Source organism: Morus notabilis, unplaced genomic scaffold, assembly GCF_000414095.1.
Source record: "Morus notabilis unplaced genomic scaffold, ASM41409v2 Scaffold948, whole genome shotgun sequence".
NCBI classification, from domain to species: Eukaryota; Viridiplantae; Streptophyta; class Magnoliopsida; order Rosales; family Moraceae; genus Morus; species Morus notabilis.
In genome coordinates, this window is record NW_010362042.1 from 560,109 (window position 1) to 576,947 (window position 16,839).

At 39.0% G+C, this 16,839-nt stretch overlaps 2 protein-coding genes and 1 pseudogene across 2 annotated transcripts; 1 reads left to right on the forward strand and 2 right to left on the reverse strand.

Annotated features, from left to right (window-relative positions):
• Positions 1 to 295: 295 nt before the first annotated feature.
• On the forward strand, positions 296 to 1,408 carry LOC112092159. Its single transcript, XM_024167518.1, has 2 exons — positions 296 to 1,146; positions 1,389 to 1,408. Exons 1-2 carry the CDS (start codon positions 495 to 497, stop codon positions 1,406 to 1,408), a joined length of 672 nt encoding a protein of 223 aa, XP_024023286.1. The 5' UTR covers positions 296 to 494.
• A 3,623-nt stretch (positions 1,409 to 5,031) lies between these two features.
• On the reverse strand, positions 5,032 to 7,708 carry LOC21401170 (annotated as a pseudogene).
• A 1,362-nt stretch (positions 7,709 to 9,070) lies between these two features.
• LOC21401171 (putative 4-hydroxy-4-methyl-2-oxoglutarate aldolase 1) lies at positions 9,071 to 9,427 on the reverse strand. Its single transcript, XM_010101030.1, has one exon. It carries the CDS (start codon positions 9,425 to 9,427, stop codon positions 9,071 to 9,073), a length of 357 nt encoding a protein of 118 aa, XP_010099332.1.
• Positions 9,428 to 16,839: the final 7,412 nt, after the last annotated feature.

Genomic DNA, 16,839 nt, shown 5'->3' on the forward strand with positions numbered 1-16,839 from the left:
AACTTAATATACTAAAAAGTAATGCAAAAGTTGAATTGCAATTCATTCTAAAAATTCTCTTGGTATCAGAGCCTCACGAGAGATCAGCCATATGGCCTCTTCTGCCCTTGTCACTAAAAACAACTCTGAACCTGAAATTACTATTCAAGTTCTTCATCAATGTTCCAGCCTTATCTCCCTGAAACTTGACAGCTTCAATTACCTGCTATGGCGATCACAAATGGAGCTACTGATTTAAAGCTTGGACATGGCACACCATCTGGTCGAAGGCAGTGAACCAACGAAGCAGATAACCAGGAACGATGGGACGGATGAGTCAAATCTAAACTACATCCTCTAGGTAAAGAATGACAGTCTGTTAAGGGCTTGGCTGCTAAGGAACATCGAAACAGAGGTACTGATTTCTCTAGAAAATATAATCTCAGCTCACAAGGTATGGAAATCTATTAAAGAACAAATTCTTCCTAATAATGTAGAAAAAGAAATGATGCTTGATGACCTTAAAAAAGGGAAGTCTCTCTCTAGATGAATATCTTAAGAAATTCAAAAGTGTTTGTGATAGTCTTGCAGCAATCAAGAAACCAATAAATGAAACAAAGAAGGTGTCTCAGTTGGCTAGAGGTCTCGGACCGAAATACCAGGACTTTCGAACTGCTATGCTAACCAAACCACCTTATCCTACTTATCATCAGTTTGTGTTATCCTTGCAAGCTTATGAACGAATGCTTAATAGTAATACCGAGGAACAAGAAATCACACCGCGCCATGACCAAGCCTTTGTTGGCCAAAGAGAACGAGGACGGGGTCGAGGCGGAGGCAGATTCAGTTCTCGAGGCAGAGGATTCAATCCAGCAGCAAGATATAGCTCAAACTCTCACCAAAACTCCAACTTCAATGGAAATAAAAATAACCAGAGAGCAAAAAACTCCAACTGGAAACAAACCCCACAAGGAGAAAGCATCACAACATGCCAAATATGTGGAAAGTTCAATCATATTGCCCTTAAGTGTTGGAACCGATTCGACCATTCATTTCAACCAGAGGATCACCTACCAAAGGCACTTGCTGCAATGAGTCTGAAAAATGGAGATGATCCAAATCTATATGTAGACTCCGGAGCAACAACACACATGCTAAATGACACAGGTAAACTCTCTAAAGTCATGTGCTATAAAGGTAAGGATACAATTCTTGTTGGAAATGGAGAAAGTTTGAATATTTCCCACATTGGTGAAGGAAAACTTGAGACTAAAAATGGTACTTTAGATCTTAAAAATGTCCTAATTGTTCCTAATATCAAAAAGAATCTGATATCTGTGGGACAATTAGCTCATGATAATGCATGTACCATTGAGTTTAATACTAACAATTTTTTTGTTAAGTCTCAGGAGGGCAAAATACTTGCTAAAGGACGTAAAAGCAAAGGGTTGTATGCACTAGATGATATAAAGCATCAAGCACTAGCTGCTTTCAAGGATCCTGCCTCTCAAAACATTTGGCACAAGAGAATGGGCCATCCTCATTCAAAGTTTTTGAAACTCTTACATTCAAAAAACTTAATCAATGTTTCCAGTTGGGAAAAAGAAAAATCTATTTGTATTAGTTGCCAAATAGGAAAGAGTTGCAAAGTTCCCTTTACTTTATCCAATAATATTTCAAAATTTCCTCTAGACAAATTGCATTGTGACTTGTGGGGCCCTGCTCCAATTTTATCTTGCCAACCATTTAAATATTATGCTATTATTGTTGATGACTGTAGTCATTACTCATGGCTTGTTCCTCTAAAGAAGAAATCTGATTTCTTTGAGAGTTTTCTTAAGTTCCAAAGACAAGTTGGAAATCAGTTTGAAAGAAATATAAAAATTTTTCAAAGTGATGGTGGAGGTGAATTCACCTCAACTGAGTTTGAAAAACACCTATCTCAATGTGGAATCCATCATCAATTCTCTTGTCCACACACTCCTGAACAAAACGGAGTGGCTGAAAGGAAGCACCGACATATTGTTGAAACAGGCCTCACCTTATTGTTTTAGGCAAATCTTCCTTCTAAATATTGGGTGGATGCTTTTCTTACAACATGTTTTCTAATAAATCGCATGCCATCCACAAAGCTCAACATGGAAACACCTTTCTTTAAACTGTTTAATCGTCACCCAGACTATGGGAGTTTAAATGTTTTTGGATGCAAGTGCTTTCCATATCTAAGAGACTATGGGAAAAACAAGTTTGCGAAGAAAACATATCCTTGCATTTTTATTGGATATAGCCCTATTCACAAGGGTTATAGATGTCTTAATCCCTCAACTAATAAGGTTTGGATTTCACGACATGTTGTTTTTGATGAAAACGTTTTTCCTTACGCCCCCCACAAAGAAATGACTTTGTAGGAAAATCTAGAAGTGACAACATTCCCAGATTCAGACGCATGGAAAAAGAAAGAGCTTGACTGTACAATTCAAAAAGGGAACACACAACAATCGAAAGCAACTGAAGAAATCTATGCACAAATTCAAAAAGGGGGATCTTGCACTCTTTGTGATGAAGATAATGTCATCAACTCTCAAGAAGAAAATGATGTGGTAACTCAGCTAGATGACACAGAATCAGAAAGCAATATCCTGCCAGAACTCATTGTCGAAACAGAAAATAGAACAGAAAATGAAGAACTCCAAATCAACAGTGAAAAACGAGATTCACCAAGCAATGAACATGCAACCTCAAACCACGATCAGCCTCAAATGATTGGGCATCAATCTGCTTATGACTTACCTGATTCGAGTGACAACCTAACCAATGTTTTCAATGATTGTGATGCAGGTCCAATGCAAGCCTCAAAAGACACCCATATGATTACTCGAATGAAGTTGAGGAATAACCCAGAACTAGATTCTGATTTGGCAAATGAAACTCAACAAATTCGAAACAAAAGGAATCAGCTACGAGGAAAATTGCATCACATTACCTTCATAACAACCAGTAATGTTACGGCTCCAAAATCATACAAAGATGCACTAGCTCATTCACATTGGCAAGAAGCGATGAAACAAGAGATACATGCACTACGTGAGAACCACACATGGACCCTCATGCCCAGACCAACAAACACTAATGTGGTTGGGTCAAAATGGATTTTTCGAGTCAAATACAAGGAAGACGGATCAGTAGAACGATACAAAGCCCGCTTAGTTGCACAAGGGTACGCACAAGTGGAAGGACTAGACTATGAGGAAACCTACAGTCTAGTTGTGAGATCCACCACTATTCGATTTGTGCTAGCTATTGCAGTATCATCAAAATGGAAACTGAGGCAATTGGACGTTAAAAATGCCTTCCTTCATGGTATCCTAAAAGAAACAGTATACATGGAACAACCACCAGGATTTAAGGATTCAAAGCTCTCAGATCATGTGTACAAACTAAACAGATCGCTCTATGGACTCAAACAAGCACCGCGTGCCTGGTTTAATAGATTATCTGAATTCTTAATTCACATTGGTTTTGTCTATAGCAAGGCAGCCTCTTTTTTATTTATTTTAACAAAAGAAAACGTCATTATACTTATGCTAATTTATGTTGATGATATTGTGCTTACAGGAAACAATGAAAAATCTATTCAATCCTTGATAAGCCAACTCAGCTCAGAATTTGCGCTAAAGGACTTGGGAAAACTACATTACTTCCTTGGACTAGAAGTACAATATTTTCCAGGAGGAATCATTCTCTCTCAAGGCAAGTACACCAAAGATCTTCTTAATCGAGCAAAACTCATGGAAAGTTCTCACTTCAATACACCAATGGCTTTGAAACCTCAAATAACACCACAAGATTCCAAGCCAATCAACGCAAAGGAATATCGAAGTCTAGTTGGTGCCCTTCAATATCTTACCTATACTCGTCCTGACATCGTCCAAGCAGTCAACAAAGTATGTCAAAAGCTTAAAGAACCAACAGAGGGAGACATGAAAGCAGTAAGAAGAATACTTCGCTATCTCAAAGGAACAATGCACTATGGAATCAAATTTCTTGCCCAAAGTCCACTAAAGCTATATGGATTCTGTGATGCAGACTAGGCAGGATGTCCAGACACTAGAAGAAGCACTAGTGGGTTCTGCAAATATTTAGGGGCCAACTGCATTTCTTGGTCATCAAAGAAGTAACCGACAGTTTCAAGATCAAGTTCTGAAGCAGAATTCAGGTCAATGGCATCTACAACAGCAGAATTAGTATGGATTGCCTTCTTACTTAGAGATGTTGGAATTAAACTACATGATCCATCACAACTCTTTTGTGACAACAAAAGTGCACTCCACATGACAATAAATCCAGGGTTCCATGCTCGTACAAAACACATAGAGATTAACTACCACTTTATTCGGGAAAAAGTTGCCATTGGGGCATTAACAACCCGATATATTCCCTCATCACATCAGATTGCAGATATCTTCACCAAGCCTTTGTCCAAACTCCCATTTCGTCATTTTAGGGACAAGCTAGAAGTACATTCAATCATTTCCTCCAGCTTGAAAAAGGGTGAAAATAATGTTGGTCAACTCCCTCCTACAATAGCCATGGCTCATGAGTCACATAAGGGAAGAACCAATCACCTAGTATCAAATCTCATTCAATGTGCTGCCATATCTCAGGGATTTCCTCAATCAAGATTTATTTCTTAATTTTCTCTTGACCGTTAGAGCAATCTGCTAGTTTGCCACTAATAGCTCCTTAATCCCCTCTTGACCGTTAGGGACCAAATCAGGAATGGTTTCCTAATTTTGCAACTGTCATCATGTGTATCTATCTCTCGTGTACTCTACTATAAATAGGCATTATTATTGTAACTTAATATACTGAAAAGTAATGCAAAAGTTGATTTGCAATTCATTCTAAAAATTCTCTAATTATACAACTAACTTTCTGTCATATAGACCTCAGATGATCTTTCGTAAACTCTAAAGTACCGACTGATTAGGTTGATAGGAAATTTGAAAAACTTATGTTACTATTTATATACTTATGTGTATCCTACTCTGTTCATCTTCCCTTTGAATCCTTGATCTCAGAGAAGACAGCCCCAGACATTCCTTTCATGGACTCGTCCGTAGTGGATCCCTACTCAGAGCTACTGATTTTAGTCATCCCACTACTTCTCAACTCCAATGACTCTTCCCAGCTACAAGTGAACATTCCGTCCCAGCTACTGTTGTTATTATTCAAGAATGCAACTTCGTCCTCACCCTCAGCCTCCATTATTGCCCCACCATTCCCATTGTTGTCCTCCGCGTTTTGCTGTAATTGCATTGCAAATTCCAGGCCCCACACGACATCGTTCATCGACGGTCTCTCTGTCCCATTATCATGCATACACGTCACCGCGATCTCACTGTATTTCTTCAAGCACTCTGGCGTAATCTTGCCTGTCAGATTACGATCTATGACTTGATGAAGTGTCCCGTTGTGGTAATAGTGTTGGGCCCACTCGGCTAGGCTTACTTGGCCCTTCTCGGCATTGCGCATTATTGGTGGCCTGCCGCAAAGAACCTCGCACAAAACAACGCCGAATGAGTACACGTCGGATTTCTCCAACAGTTGCTGACGTCTGTAGTACTCCGGATCTAAATACCCGATACTAACCTTGACGACTGTGCTGACGTGGGCTTTAGACATGGTAGTGGGGCCCATTTTTGAAAGCCCGAAATCGGAGACCTTGGCCACCCATTTCTCATCCAGTAAAATGTTTGTTGTCTTCACGTCGCGGTGAATGATCGTGTACTTCGCGCCTGTGTGGAGATAGTGCAGCCCGTGCGCGGATCTGATGCAAATCTCGAGGTGTTGTTTCCACGTCAGCGGTGAGTTCTCAGTGTTGTAGAGGTGACCTTGGAGAGTTCCACGTGCCATGTAGTCGTAGACGAGGATCATCTCACGGTCCTCGTTGTAGTAGCCGATTAGAGAGACGAGATGGCAGTGACGGAGATGAGAGAGCATTTCGATCTCGGTCTTGAACTAATGGGCCCCTTGGGATGACTCGGACTTTAGTCGTTTGATGGCAACGGGATTGGTCCCATTATCGATGTACCCTTTATACACGTTTCTAAACCCACCCACTCCGATGATGAAAATATCTTCGAAGTTGTTAATGGCGGCTTTGATCTCAGCCAACGAAAAGTAACGACAAAGATCGGATGGTAAGGATGACGAGCCTCGAGTTTTTCTTAACTTGGTTGTGACAAAAGAAAGAGGGCCCCACCAAGTAGTTTCTTCAGTAGAGGCTGTCTTTGACTTTTCTTGCTCGTCGGAGAGTAAAGAATCCGAGGACGGCGAGTAAAACTACGCTGGAAACTACACCGGAGAGGATTGCTATGATTGTTGTTCGATCACTCTTCTTTGCCTCGATCTCCTCTTGCTGGCTTGGAGAGGGATCTTGAGGAATTGGATCAGGATTAGGACCAGCGAGGTTGCCTTTTGTGTCGTTCAATTTGAAGATCTCCACCCCATTCAAAATTGCATTAGCATAAGCACTGAGCCAGCCATCTTGTGCTTGTAGAGCGACAGAGAGGTTTAATTTCTTCTCACCTCCTAGTACTTCGTACAACGGAACGATGTAGTCTCTAAAATAAGGTATATATTTACCAACAGTCCATTCGACCACATCGGCATATTCCTCGGCGATTTTATTTGCTATAAAAATGCGGAAGTTTCGATTATCGGTTGAGTTTACCTCCTCAAGAATCTCACAAAAGTGCAACCTTACCCTGTAATTAAATCCCCAATCTACGGGGAACTCCCAGGTGAGATTGTACTTCTTGTTACCTTCTTTATCGTTCCCCATCGTGCGGGCGGTCTGATAAACCTGGACCGGTGCAATATAATCTGGAATTTTTGTGAACTTCAACTTAGTGGAATCGATCTCAGCAGGCAGAAGACTCGATCCCGGTATCGTCAAATATAAATCATCTTCGCGCTCCTTGCCCTCCCAACTTCGACAAAAACCAGTATCCCCATTTGGAGAGATAAAGCTTCCACCAATGTCAACTCTACACATCATCTGAAGAGCGGTGTTGTTACTAATGAAGTAAGGGGACTTTTCTCCCACAAATGTAATGCCATCATGGGCGCCCTTCAAGTAATAGAGATCAGTGGGCATGGACACGACTTCAATTCCATTGATAAACGCAAAAGCATCTGGAATTAAAGAACTAGGAGAAAACTTTATCTTCAGACTTGACCTGAATGCTGTCACGCAGAATTCCTTCATTAAGTATTTTCTTCGAAGGGCGCCAGCAGTAAGATCAATGCTGAAGTTACTTAAGAGGGTGTATTCATCGGGTTCGACGGAGAAGAAGGCCTTGGAGCTGTTATAGTTCTCGTATCTAGCCGATAAGAAATACAACCGTATGAACTTCGGCCCGGGGGTCACAGGTATGACATACGTGAATTCAGATAGGGAAAGCCGCGCTGTTGTGTAAGGAACTTCCATAGTTACCGTGTGATCATCAAAAGTCGCTGATGAGGCGATTGATTCTTTATTTTCGCCTTCCGAGGGAAAAAACTTGGAGCTGATGTCTCCCGCCCAGCTTCGAGTGTCACCTAGCCGCGTGTAGTTTCCAAAAGAGCCACAGTCGAGGGTTATGCCGTCCTTAGGCTTGTAGGATTGCCCGCCGGCGATGACATATGTGAGTATGAGAAGGGTGAAGAAGAGATAAAAGCTCATCTCTCCGTTTTGAAGAGAAAAGATGTTGCAGGTGTAATTATTCGTACAAGGAGAACGGGTTATATATTCAAGACACAGTACTACAACCAGAAGAGAAATATTGGAACCTGCAGAAATACGTCCATAGATGGAATCAGGGCCGGCTAATGAAGAAGGAAATCAAGCGTGCTTGACTCTAGAGAGTCCAGTACTGTCCGCGTTACTAGTGATTTTCAACCCTTTTTTTTCCATGGAAATTAATTGTTCTGACTTTGTCAAGATACAATGACCTTTGTCATCATATGCTTATTTTTGTGTCCATTTATTTTTATCTCTTTTTATTTTTCTCCAATAATATTGTGACATATCTATTAAAATGCCACGTAAATTAAAAAATTTTATAATGTTAATTCAAAAATTATAATGTAACATGTTATTATTAAAAGGACACGGAAGGAATGAGGCAAAAAAAATGGGCATATAAACTTAATCTGTGATGAAACTACCGGTACCAGATATCTTTCCCCTCTCTCAGAAGAGTATAACAAGTCTTGACTGTACCTGATGCTAACACCAATATAATCTTAAGATTGCATAACATATATTTAATGATGGTTTTTGAGGAAGCACTAAAAAATACGATAGGGAGATCTTTGTGTTTCGGAAAATTGTATGCATATTAAATGACAATTTCAAACAAACCATTGTCTCTAATAATGCGTTATATTATATAACAATTTTGATGTAACCATTCTTTAATATCTTAGGGTTCGTTTGGTATAAGGATTGAAATCAGAGTGATTTGAATCATGACTCAAAGTGATTAGGACCTTCATTTAGATGTGTATATGCATGATTCTGATTCTAATCTGAAATGTGATTCGAACCAGTGTTTGGTTGTCTTGTTTTCTGAATTTGAATCATGACCAAAATAATGTAATTTAAAAAATTATATAATAAATACAATTCGTTACGCGTAATTTAAAAAAAATATAATTCGTTATATAATTAAAAAATTGAAGTACTAGAAAAAAATTATGTAAATAATTATAACTCAAAATTATAACAAGCTAGGTGGGAAATAAATGGAAAAAATGTGAATGAAATTATATAACAAGCCAAGCGTATATCAAACTTGTCTCAAAATTATAACAAGCCAAGCTTCCATTATATAACAAGCCAATGACTAGAAAAAAATTATGTCCTGCACCTACTATCCGTGTCAATACAAACATATGCCTCCTTTATCCATGGTAGCAATTATATAAGTACCATCTTGAACTCCACTGCAGTGCTTGCTTCACCTAGACAGGCAGTGCTTGCTTCACCTAGACAGGCAGTGCTTGCTTCACCTCGTCTCCTGGCATCAAATCATCAATTTCTTCACCTAGACAGGCATCCATTAATCTCATCAGCATCTCTTTTACATCCATTCACCACTATCCCTGCCCATCCATTGTTCTGAGCTTGAACTACAGGATTACCACCCAATATAGCATATCTCAAGCTTCCACCACCGTCCATAACAAGAACTCTGCCATTGCCTCTGCCATTGCCTTTCTCCTCAAGCAACTCGCGAACCAGCACATTGTCTTCAAACACCTTGAGGGTAACTATTTGTCCGGAGAACACCTGTCGCCGGCCATATATCTGAAAAATTGGCTGGAGTGCCCGGAGCTCGCCGCTCGTAATTAGTTGTGAGTTTGCATCACAAATTTCAGCAGTTGTAACCAAGGCCATTTATGGCAAGTGTCTTCAAGATAGAATCATAGGACAAACACCAAATTCTTTTAATATAGACTAGTATAACCCAATTGACACTCACTCAATTCACCATTAAACCGAAAACTCTGATTCTTTAGTGATAAGAAAGAAGAGTGAAGAAGACAGTGTCAAATTAAAAACTAACCAAAATCAAATTCGAATGAAGGAATCTCAATATGAAGCTGCTCAGAATTGATAAGAGACACCAAAAAGGCACAGATCCTTCATATCGGGAAGCTGAGAAATAATTCAAAAACCTAACTTTCCTTCCCTAATTACTCTCTTCTACGTATATATAACTCAACCTGAAACTTAGAAAAGGGAACGCCAGAAAAATATATTTTTATGTGCTATATATACATCTTTACATGTATGTGTGGTGGTGCGAGCTGGTAACAAAGTGGATCCAAAGGCTTCTGAGAATTATTATGGCATAACTAACAATAAAAATCGAAGATTAAGTACAACAAAATTAAAATAATAACAACTAGTTTATCAAAATAAAGGCTGTCAAACAATTTTTTACCTGCGATCAGCGTCGGCCACCGTAATAACGCTAAGCTCCAGCTATTCAAGAATATGCACAGCCTCGGGTGGCTGATTGGATTCTGCCCCGTGTAAAGGATTCTCATTACTACCAACATATCCAGGCTCCATCAGTATCCTTGCCTAAAAAAGTCAAAAATTACAAATTCACTTCTTGAAAAGATATTAAAAATTACAAAACGCAACACCAGATAAGTAATCTTGGATGAGATACTAATCTCAATAACATTTTTTTAAACAAAAAAGCTCAAATCTTTGTCTTCTAAAAGTTCTAACTCAGCACCTGTAACGCCCTCCGGAATTAAACTTGTTTAATTATGGTAATTGTAGTTTATTAGTGTGCCTAAATTAATTTTCTTAATTAATCATGAGCTTTTAAATTTATTTTAGTATTTGTAATTTCACCCCTATTTATTTTATTTATTTTTCCTAATTTCCTTTTTCCTTCTATTTCTCCTTTTCCTTTTTCCTTATTTCTTTTTTTCCTTTCCCTTCCTCACGTTACTCTCCCTCTCCCTTTATCTGTCTCGACTCTCTCTCTCTCTCTCTCTTCCTCTCCCGTTCATCTCTCCCTCTCTCTCTCAAAGTTTTCTTTCTCAAGGGCTGGATTTAAACAAAAAACGGAGATTTCTAAGAGATTTTCAACATCAAAGATTAGATCGAGGTAAAAATCTTTGAAACTTACTTTAGATTTTCGAATTTAGCTTTGTGGAACTCGTTTTAGTCGAGTTTGGTGATGTTTGGTTTAAAATTTTGTTTTCAAATGGAATCCGAATGGGATTTGGTGAAACCTTGATGAAAATTGGGGGCTTTTGATTCTTTGGACCCCATTTGTTGATTTGAAACTGGATCTATATATTTCCCTTGAGAATATGTCGAAATCGGACCCAAAATTGCAGGTTTTGGCCTTGTTCCTCGCGCATTGGCCATTGTTGGCCCTGGAATTCTTCCCCACCGGTCGACCGGTCCGGTCGACCGGTCACCCTTCCATAGGTCGACCAATTCGGTTAACCGGTCACCTCTCCACCGGCTTATCGGTGGAGTTACACTCCTCTGTCACCGGTCAACCGGTTCCCACTGAAACCGACCCTAAACAGCCCAGAAAGCCTTGTTTTGACCCCGAAACTCGATGTGGGATTGACCTAACCTCATTTGAAAACTCAAAATGAGTGGATTAGCCACATGAATTCTTATTTTCCATTCGATTCTCCGGAATGAATCTCCATTGACAAAGAATCATGATTTGAATTAAGAATTGTTTATAAACATTAATTTTGAACTATGGCACATTAATATGATACAATTGCACCTAATTAAACGAGAATGTTTGGTGAGAAAGATCAAACTCTAAATTGTTGATTTTGATGGGAAAGTTAGTGGCACGATTGGAATTGGAGCCTCAAAGGAAAGCGGAGGCTAGGAGAACGGAAAGCTAAACCAGGTTTGATATCCAAAAGGTAGGATATTATTGTCCATATCCTTGTTAGCCTTACTTTAAATGATTTTGGCCAATGAAAATGTTTTAGAACAAAACATGCTTAAAGAAAATGATTTTAAGGAAATAGCATGAGAATGCTATTAAGTTTTCCAATGATTTTGGAAATGAGATTTTAAAGAGTATCATTTCTTAAAATGAAATACTTTAAGGAATGATACAATGCATGGTGGCCATAGAGATTGGGATGTGGGAATCGCATCCTTGGGGCAGGTCCCGAAACCCGTATGGATCCACTTCTAGTTTAGTGAAATTATGGCTCTACACTTTTCACTAGACAGACATTTTACCGCTTCTTGTTTAGTGGTATGATGAGGTGCACACTTTCATTATACATATATTTTCTTCTGTGAGTATTTCCTTTTCTAAAAAGGGATGATCGGTTCCGGGTGTATATCTTCGGACCGTGAGTACCTTTATTTTAAATGCTTTATAAAATTATATCCTACTGGGCCTTTCGCTCACCTTTCTTGTTTTCAAATATATTAAACCCCTCCAGGAGATGCGAGGAGTAGTGCAGAGTAGGTAGCTACTACCGGTGACGTGGACTTGACCTCGAAAAGTGAAGAGTTGTCTTTCCTCTTATCTTTTATTTTAAGGCATGTATAAAAGATTGTGGATTGTAAACTTAAATATTACTAGACTGTGGTTGATGTCACACTTACTTTTGTTTATATTCATGTATGCTAAACACCTGTGGGAATTCCTAACATGATACCAGGGACGTGGTTTTAAACTGGTTTGGTTAGAAATTCCACCATCGTTCTTGAAATTGAATTTCTCCTGAAAAAAGGGGCTCGTTCAGAAATACCTGGATGTTTTGGATTTGAAAGAAATTGAAATATTTGCTAATCACTCTCTCTAACAGGTTTAAGTTTCTAAACGAGCCTCCATGTCACTAACCCCGGTTTGGGGGCGTGACAGCACCTATGAAACGTAAAGGGTTCTAATGGTATATAATCCTCAAATCAAGAATTGGCTACAAACGGGGCAACAAAATTGGACCCCTCTTATCTTCTTATGAAAAACTACAGTTTCTTTCTACAAATTGATAATCAACCGGTGAATTGAAATGAAAGGTCTTATTACAATTTTCCAACAATAATGCCAATTCTCTTTATCAACCTTTTCAACAAAGCATAAGCATATAAGTACCAAATCCACATCATCAAGAACATCCACATAATGCATTTCCCAAAACTAAAGTCCAACTAGACTCAAACAAAGCAAGAACATAACAAAACTCACTAGCCAAAAGTTTAATTACCTTCATTAATTCCCAAGAAGAGTTGCTGGTTGGGCTAGAATCAAGTACTGCTTTATATGTGGTTTTTGACATTGCAGTTGCAGCTAACACGCCAACCGGTTTACCAGCAAGGTATAAATTCCAAGCACTTCCCCTGCCATATTCAAATTTCTCTTCGCTCTATACAATTACGTAGCGACGAGTGTTTGTAGTTAAAAATATCTCTACCTCCCTGAAATCCACCACTTCTCCTTCTATAATCAGGCAAATGGTAAGTCTCACCTATGTAGGGAGCGGGAAAACAATCAGAATTTGCATACACCACATCAACAAGATAGTATTTTCCTACGTAAGTTATATAAATTAGGATGCAATTTATGCCCCATACTATTAATACCTATAACTACAGATACATTATGAAATATAACTTGGTGGGGGACGTGGGAACTTGAACCTAGGATTGGAGTGCGTTTCCGTTAGCACTCTTGCATTGTGCGCTGAACCTTCCCATCCAGATAACATGTACGCGAACTTCATATCGAAAGAGCAGACTACCAATATGTTTTGGGAGTTCACACCCTTCCTATTGCGGTACGCCATAGGATTTGGAACTCCAATCGGTGTACAAGGTATATGAGTTCCATCAATCGCGCCTACACAATCCTAAACAATGATATTGGATTGTAGATATTATAAGTAAGAACAATTGAACGAGTGACTAACACAATATTTAGGTAAAAGGGCTAGAGAACTTACGTCAAACCATGTACCATATCTTTGCCGATTCTGACGTAAAAAAACATGTATTTTGTCATAGTTAGGGGGTTTAATAAAATCTTCGTATAGTGCACATATAGCGTCAAGGACATTAGTAAACCGCCATGAAATTGTCTCCTTAGAATGCTGCCATATGTCTTGCGCTTCACGGTTAGTTTGACTTTGGCAAGCAATTGTTAAAAACACAAATAATTGTTCTGGTACATTCATGTTGTGCGAGGGTTGTAACAAACGTCTCTCAATTAGTATGTCACAAAGAACCATAAAACAACGTGGTCCCATGCACACCTTATTATACATAGCAGCTTCATTATTGTTTGCTAACAACTCATTTACCTTATCGATGCCTCTCAAAGAAGAAATGTGCATGGGCCTTGGTACCGTGTCAATGTCCAAAAACGCGGCAGTGGCTAGTGTAGCGTCGGTTGCAGCCATAGACCGTCATCGTCGTCTAGCGGATGCCCTTCTCTGGTGCTCGTCATTTGCAACGCCGGATCCTTCTCCCTGCATCTTGAAGCTTTACGCTTGAACTTGTTTTGGTAATATCATATAAAGATTACAACATAATCCCTTTCCATTGCATAAACATAAATCTGGGGTACATAGTCTCACACTCAAATAAAAAACAATAGTACAATCTCATACGAAAGAAGTGTAACTAAAGAACACAAATGAACACTAACAAGTTAATTATAAAACTCAAATCCGGGGTTTTACATCTCAACCCATCACAATAGAATGAAACACTCAAACGAAGACTAACGAAATCACTAATCTGTGGTCAACTGTAAGGGGAAAATAGACCATCTCATACTACATTAGGCGGAGAAATAAGCAAGTGACCATGTAGTTTAAGGAGTCGGTGGATGGGTGTACGGGTTAGGTGGCTCGTTGAAGGAGTTTGGGGGCTGTCCAAAGGGGGGCGGGTGTTGGCTATAGAGGTTTGGGGGCTGATGGAACAAGTTTTTGGGGTGTCCAAAGGGGGTATGTTGTTGGCTATAAGGATTAGGTACTTGCGAGAAGTTTGGAGGTGGCTGGCAATAAGGATTACGAGCATTAGGGGGTTGGGGCACTTGAACAAACATTTCTAAGAATGCTCTCCCTGACGAATCATCAAGATCTTACCAAATTGGACGCCATGCGGCATTCTTATCTATTTTATCATACGCGAGGACACGTGTACGCGAATCAATCCCTATTTCCACCAACGACTCTAGTATCATATTGGCTTCACTTCTTCTATTGACAGTTTTATTACTCGGAAGGCTCTCTTTGGTTGATCGAATATCTTCTCGCTAATCATTGCGCATGTCCTGCACCACTTGAAGCAGCTCCTCTCGCGTATTGTCATTGGATTTACGTGCCCTTGTCGACCTCTTTCGAATCATACGTGAAGACGTGGCAAAGTTGGTCGCATTTTTCCTTCGTTGACGTTCAGTGCGGCGGCCAAAGTCAACACGCGCGTCATCATCATCACTGTTTTGGTACGGAGAATTTTGTTCATTTTGTGGTTCCTCATTCCCACCTCCAACTTCATTCGGGGGAACAATATCCACATGCGCTTGTTCCACGGTGGGGTTGTATGATCTTGCACCAGTAGCAACAACTCGACTGGGGAAAATGGTAGCCAAGTGCATGTCGTTCAGCTTCCAACCGTTACTGAAAATTGTGTTGACTTCCCGGTTTTTCTAGAAAAATTTTAAACAAAATTGTGAGTTTCTCACATGTTATTAGTCATATTTTTGAATGAGTGACAACTAATGAATCACACATTATACCTTGGAAAGATCTTTCCGCAGATCCTCCGAGCATGTGAAAGTGTTGTTGATAGAATCCCACCTAACTCCAGTATGGTCTTGCAACATTTTGAACGCTGTGTAGACCTTACTAAGTCGGCGGCGTTTCTCCTTATGGTGCTCACTGGCTGGTACATAGCCATTAAAAAAAGTGGCCATTTGGATAGCCCATTGGTTGTAGTGATGAGATTCTGGTTGCTTCCCGTGGTTGCCACAATGGTACTCATAGAGACGCTCAAGTAGGAACCCCTCCGCATCGGCACTCCAATACAATGGCCTCTCATCCGCGTTTTATAACATGTCATATATACACGTGCATTTATTATTATTTATTTTATTTATTATAAAAGGGTTTTAGAAAAATAAAATGAAATAAGAACCGTGCGCTAAAAATTGATTTAATATGATTAAATTGATTTAAGCTGCAAAATTGATTTGCAAAATAATGTTACATGTGAAATTGAATTTAAGTGTTAAATTTTGGAATTTCACATATCTGAAAAATAAATTGTTTATTTTTTGATTTGTTAGCCATGAGATGTTTTTTCAAACAAAATACATATTTGCAAAATAATGTCACATGTGAAATTGAATTTAAGTGTTAAATTTTGGAATTTCACATATCTGAAAAATAAATTGTTTATTTTTTGATTTGTTAGCCATGAGATGTTTTTTCAAACAAAATACATATTTGCAAACTAATGAGTGGGAGAGGGTTGTATGACAATACGACCCACTGGTCTCCACCGTTAGCGCAACACCGTGAGATCCGGAGAGGGGCTTTGCGGCAACATTAAATCGCCCTCCTAAAGGAGAATGTTCTTGCCGGATCAATAACAAGGTTGGCTTCCTAGAGATAGGATTTCAGGATGTATTTTCGAATTGACTACCCAAAGGTACACTTTATTTGTGGTAAATTGGATTATCGTTGGCACCTAAAATTAAAACATGATTTATGTATTTTTCGTGTGCATCATGCATCATATTTAATTGTGCCTAAATTCACATGTTTTGATATTCATGCACATAAATTGATTAGATGAATATTCTACTTATTTCCAGCAATACGTCAAATCCTAAAATCTCACTACATGAAACTGAAACACTGACTAGAGATAAACTATGCACAGTGGTATAGTAACATAAACAACTTACATTCATGAGATGAATATAAGTTTGTCCCAAATGGAGGATTGTCCTCATGTCCCTAACAAAACCACTGCAGCTAACTATTAGCTAGGGTTGTGCGTGGTAATTCACAAGAAGCCTGAAGGCATGGAGATAGCTCATGAGATAATGTAGTCATCATATATCGTATCTGGAAATCCATAAAATAAAAGGGTTGGCTAAATACATGGAAATTGTTTCCCGAAATAAAGAAAGGAACTCAAGCAAATATGATTTGCTAGTTCTAAAAACATGTTTAGTAAAAAGGGTGATTTCTTATTCCTGAATAGTAGATTCGGGAGTTGCTACTCATGTTTGTTTTCTTTATTAAGTCTTAGTTCTTACAAAGAAATTGTTTCCC